Source organism: Austrofundulus limnaeus, unplaced genomic scaffold (assembly GCF_001266775.1).
Source record: "Austrofundulus limnaeus strain Quisiro unplaced genomic scaffold, Austrofundulus_limnaeus-1.0 Scaffold413, whole genome shotgun sequence".
Taxonomy (NCBI): domain Eukaryota; kingdom Metazoa; phylum Chordata; class Actinopteri; order Cyprinodontiformes; family Rivulidae; genus Austrofundulus; species Austrofundulus limnaeus.
Window position 1 is genome coordinate 353,400 of NW_013952815.1, and position 5,530 is coordinate 358,929.

The window sequence follows — 5,530 nt, forward strand, 5'->3', positions numbered from 1 at the left end:
CACACACACACACACACCCACACACCCACACACAAATCATCCTGTACAGAGGAAATGCTGGGCTATATTATTTCAGATGTTACCATACTTTAAAAGTGAGACAGCTTGGCTTGTTTCAGTACTCCCATCCGATTCCAGTGTTTTTCAGATAAGTGRGGTGTAAACATGTTTCACAAAATACAGAAAACTACATAATTAACAATTTATTTATCAAATAAATAAATAAATACCATAATATGTTCTCACAGATAAACAAAAATAAATTAGAAAAGAGGTATAAGACACACAGTAACACACTCGTACCACAATTTGACAATCAGTTCATGATCTTTGGCTATGACATGCAAATATATTACAAAGAAGACAAATGAAAAAGAAAGGTTTGACAGGAGCTGATATTTGTGTGAAAATATTCAGAGGATTGTCTGTTTTTTATTTTTTTTTTTATTTTCCAGAATTCTTTAGCCTAATATTTTAGTTTAAACACAATTAAACAGAAAAAAAGGTTCTGCTGTGATGACGTCACACAAGTTCAGATATTTTTAAGAGGGGAAAAACTGTGTTAGATGAATGAAAGGAAAACATTAAAAAAATAGTGTCCTCGGCTATTTAGAGACTATTGCAGTCTGGAGAATTGGCTGAATTTTAATGTTCAAATGCCTTTTTTTTCATAATCCTCTGCTTTTTTCCTCAATGGCAAAATTCCCCTTCATGGTGAATAAATTAGTTCCATGCTGACCAGCAATGAGGAATATTAACATGAAAACATGAAGGAAATGTCCAGGATTGACACCCCTGTGCAGAATCTAAATAATCTGTTGGTGGCACCTTCGTACCATTCATGTGTGGAGTCCACAAAAAATAATAATAATAATAATAATCACACTGATCTGCACCGAAACATGAGTCACAATGCAACACAACCTGCTGTTTTCCTCCAAAAGTCTTAAGTCTCTCCTTTTGAACTCAGGACTGTGGTTCTACCAGGCCTCGGAGCTGCCACAGCTGGATCCAGGCGACGGAGCGTCGGTGTCACTCGTCGTGGTCCAGGGGTGCGGGGGCGAGTGCAGCTGCTCCATGTTCCCTCTCAGGAAGGTGAGCAGGGCGGCGGGGGAGTGGCCGGCCGGCTGACCGCTCTGGCTCTCCAGCAGCTGCACCAGGAAGTTGATGTAGCGCATGGCCAGGCGCAGGATCTCGTTCTTGCTCAGCTTCTTCTCCGGAGGGTGGGTGGGTATGAGCTTGCGGAGTTCTGCGAAGGCGGTGTTGACGTTGTGCTGGCGCCACCGCTCCCTGGTGTTGGTGAACACCTTCCTGGTCATGATGCTGAGCACAGTGATGGAAAACTGATTAATTTTTCACATTCTAAAAGCTACGTTTTTCTCTTTCATAATTAATTTGTCAAATGTGGAAATTTGACTTTTTACAGTAACCTGTATTGTTTGCTTTGCAGATACAGAAACATTATTTACAACAGTTGTCTTTTTTTAAATAATCTTTCTAGTTAACTATAATGCTGAATTAATATTTGCTCCTTCCCATTTACTTTATGACAGCTGCACTGGCATCTTTTCCATGCATGACTTGATCAATAATTTATTGACCTAACTTGATGTCAGGAGAAAAAAACAAACATCTCACCTGTTTGTGTAGAAAAGCAGAAACCTCAGCGGCAAAGTTGTCGTCCACAGGTCATGTGTGTCTCCAGCGTGTCCGCTCAGCTGCGTCTTCTCATCCTCGCTGGGATCCAAACGAGCGACGGAGGCAGAGAGTACGACGGGGAGGGATGGGGAGCAGAGAGAGAGAGAGCAGGGGTGAGAATACTGCATGCTTCCATCCCCATCCCACATTTTATAGCAGGGTGAGCCCCATTGTGTGACGTGTGTTGTCGCGGAGGTTGTGTTTTTATTGTGTAACTTGCCCCCCCCTGCACACCGCCCCTCCTTTCTATCATTTTAAACAAAAGCGTGTGAATAATTGATGATGCCTCCTAAAGGTCGTCACTTTATATGATTGAGATGTTTTTCCMGCAGGTTTTTGTGTGCAACATTTGTAAGAACTGAAGGTGGTTTCTGCAGCTTTCATGACCCAACAGCCTTTTAAGTGAGCATTTGTGCTGCTTTTATGATTCATTGCTCGTTTAATCCTCGAAGGTTTCCAGCGAAGGTGATAAATTCCTATTGAGGTGAAACTGAGACGTTGGTCTCTCTGATCCTTCTCTTACTGCTGTGGACACTTATTCCTTTCTGTTTCTCTGACATTAGGCATGGACAACCCACCGTCCCCTTGACCAAGAGAAAAGACCTTGATATCGCTGCTGCTCTGCTTTTGAGTTCAGTCTGATTGGGCCACAAAAGGTAAAAATACCATATCCAGATTGACAGTCGAACAATATGGGTTTTGTTATGACTACGGTAATCTTGTTGAGCGATTCCAAGGGGCCACACATAAATTARAGAGGAAACATGAAGGGCACAGGGTCTGGCTCACTTCTCCTCAACCACTCCTCACTCCTCTTCCTCCCCTCCCCTGCCTCCCACTTTCAAACCTATGTTCAGATAAAATAACAAGTCTAGTTTAACCAATTGTTACCATTCTTTTTACACCCTTCAAGTGTTGTTTCAAAGATGCAGCCTTCCGTAAAAACTCTGTGTGGGGAGCAGGAATTTTGCATAATCCGATTAGGGGCCGGGATTAGCCCTGGGCCTGGAGAACAAGCCCGATGGGGGCCGTTTTCTGAATCGTCCATTCATGGGTGCTGCTGCATGTCCAAGAGGCTGCACCTGCAGGCCAGGCGCCYCCGCTCTCTGCCTCCATCCGCCTGCACTCCAGGTCTGCAGACGCTCTCAGCGTTGGGTGGATCGGACAGTTTGATGATGTTTTTCACACCTGCAGGACCAGGTGATGACTGTTCCTGACTGAACACTTTAAAAGAAAAGCCGRCAATTTAAAGGGATCCATGATTAGTTGTTACATTAGACTTTATTTAATAAACATATATTTTAATTGTAAAATAAACTGTAAAAATATAGGATGTTCAGTTTGATCATTTTTAAGCTAAAAGTTTAAAAATATATTACACGGACAGAGCCATTTTATTTACACGCAAAGCATTCTGGGTCAATGATGACGTGGATAGGTCATTGGTGCGAGGCTGCTAGCGAGCTATATCCACCCTGAAGGTTAATCTTGGACAATATCTGATGATCGACTCTTTTAAATAAAACCAGAGAGCGTAGACAGAGAGGAGAAGGTAGAAATGACTCAGCCTGGAACTGAAAATATGGATGGAGGACAACAGAGCTGCTTCATGGAAGAAGAACCTCAGCTTAGCCTGTTAGCTTTAGCATTAGCCCCGATGCTATCACCATATATATGTATTAGCTCAGCGCTACACATTCTCCTCTCATCACTGAGGTCCTCCATCCACATGACAGAGAGGGGAACACAAAAATGACTGTCTGGTACTGTAAATATGGATGGAGGACCTCAGTTTAGCTTGTTTGTCGCACTAGCGCTGAGCTAATACATATAAGGCAATATAGGGCTGGCGCTTAAGGCTTCCATGAAGCAGCTCTGTTGTCCTCCATCTATATTTTCAGTTCCAGGCTGAGTCATTTCTACCTTCTCCTCTCTGTCAACGCTCTCTGGTTTCATTTAAAAGAGTCGATCATCAGAAATTGTCCAAGATTAACCTTCAGGGTGGATTTAGCTCGCTCACGCTGAGGACCTATCCACATCATCATTTACCCAGAATTCTTTGCGTGTAAATAAAATGGCTTCGTCCGTGTAACATATTTTTTAAAAATTTACAAAACTAAACAGCCTACAGTATTTTTACAGTCTTTATTTTGCAGTTAAAATATATGTTTATCAAATAAAGTCTAATGTTACAACTAATCAGTGTTCCCTTAAACTGAAACTGGTTTTAATTAAAAACTAACTTTGTGTAATTGATAGCTCTGTTGCAAAATCTTACACTCAGGTAAATAAGAAATACATTTGTTCAAGTTTTTGCTGTACCTTTTTGCCTGTTGTTGTTTTATCTCATGTAGCTCAGATCCAGATGTTGCGTCACAATCCAGCACCTTTAGGAAATTTAGCACATTTTTAAAAATCTTGATGTGTCAACCCAGGTTAATGATTTAATGTATCTGGTGAAATATTTCCATTTGTGAGTGTTAAAATTTTTTAGACATTCATGGTTAAAGGATATATTTCACTGAAGTGGACATAGGGTTTCACCTGATGGATGTGACTTAATTTTCCTCAAGAACAAAAAGGAATAACTTCAAATTCTCTGAAGTTCTCTGAAATTTAAATTCTGAGCCGATTTTAATTTCTATTTTGTCCCTGAAAGCTGATTTTCCCACCAAGTTTGGCTGTTTTAACTTAAAACTCAATTTATTTAGAATTAATAACCACATTATATTTTTTTAAACATTTGATGTCTCTGCAGAAATATCCTCTCAAATTGTTTAAGCCAACTTCATGTTGACATTTTTTCTTCAGTTCTGGCTTTATGAATTGTTTTTTTTTTTTTTTGGATTAGCCTTAGTATTTAATGTGATTTAGTTTTTGTAGCAGAAATAAATCTGCAGTTTTTTTCACCTAAAATCTGMACTCAGGGTCGTATTTGCTGAAGATGGAAAACACACAGGTGACAGTTAATTGCGGTCTGTGATGGGAGATAACGMTGTGACCTTTTCCAGCTGAAGCCTGAAGAGGATCCAGCTTAAAAGATGCTTTGGTTTAAACAGGCTGTTAATTCCCACAATATCTCTCCTGTTCCATTCAGTTCAGAGCTCAAGTATAGTCAGGAACCATTACTGCCCCATTAGGTTGCTGTTTACCTCACCCTCACGTAGGGTCTGCGCTGACCAGCTTTTGTTCCTGCGGCAGTAAAAAAACAAACCATTTCTCTCCCTTTTGTCCACAGACTCAGAAGGCAGGGCCGAGAAAGACACATAAAAAAAAGGCTGTCAGGTTATTGATGGTGGCGAGTCAGAGCTGGATACGGCCGGCCGGAGGCGGGGAGGTGTGGAGTCCATGTCCCCGGGGTCGTCTTTGTCTGGGGATCATTCCTGGGGGAACTGGCTTCACTCTGCTGGCTCGTGAAGATAAGCACTCTCTTCACACGCTGAGAGACCACGATAAGGGGATTGCTTCACAAAATTATATTTAAAAAAAGAAGCCCCACCAATGGAGCCGRGAAAATGAGAGACTTTATCAGTGCAGATAGGAAAGACCCTCAATTTCACTCCTTCACACATAAATCATGTCTTGTTTTTCCACTGCTGAGCATGCTCAGTGTGCAGAGACACCTCAAACTGAATGTAGAAAAAAGATAAAATTATGTTTAATTATATTGTTTTAAAAAAACAGCTCTTTCTTTAATGTGGTCATCCTATAAATTTACATTTTACCCGATTTATTCTCAAAAAAATCATTAAATCATCAATTAAATGATCTATGAAAAGAAAAAATTGTTACTATTAGTTGTAATTCATATCAGCTTATTACAAAAAGATAC

The 5,530-nt window shown here is 40.7% G+C and overlaps 2 protein-coding genes and 1 long non-coding RNA gene across 3 annotated transcripts in view; 1 reads left to right on the plus strand and 2 right to left on the minus strand.

Annotated features, from left to right (window-relative positions):
* Nucleotides 1–1,053, plus strand: part of LOC106528920 (uncharacterized) — a 52,677-nt gene extending 51,624 nt beyond the window's left edge. Inside the window, exon 3 of the long non-coding RNA XR_001311561.1 lies at nt 971–1,053. This is a non-coding gene — a long non-coding RNA (uncharacterized LOC106528920). The remainder of the gene's footprint in view (nt 1–970) is intronic.
* Nucleotides 207–1,857, minus strand: tal2 (T-cell acute lymphocytic leukemia 2). Its single transcript, XM_014024204.1, has 2 exons — nt 1,639–1,857; nt 207–1,323 (listed from the first exon to the last, which is right to left on the minus strand). The coding sequence occupies exons 1-2, from the start codon at nt 1,845–1,847 to the stop codon at nt 981–983; spliced, it is 552 nt and encodes a 183-aa protein (XP_013879658.1). The 5' UTR covers nt 1,848–1,857; the 3' UTR covers nt 207–980.
* A 3,079-nt stretch (nt 1,858–4,936) lies between these two features.
* The window catches only part of shoc1 (shortage in chiasmata 1), a gene marked incomplete in the record, with an annotated part of 13,548 nt that continues 12,954 nt past the window's right edge, over nt 4,937–5,530 (minus strand). Inside the window, 1 exon segment of the mRNA XM_014024195.1 lies at nt 4,937–5,530.

Bases quoted from the DNA above. Each gene is read 5' to 3' on its own strand.
- tal2 (XM_014024204.1), bottom strand. From the start codon at position 1,847: ATGTGGGATGGGGATGGAAGCATGCAGTATTCTCACCCCTGCTCTCTC. The intron at 1,324-1,638 runs GTGAGATGTTTG...CACTGTGCTCAG, and splicing joins CTGCTTTTCTACACAAACAG to CATCATGACCAGGAAGGTGT.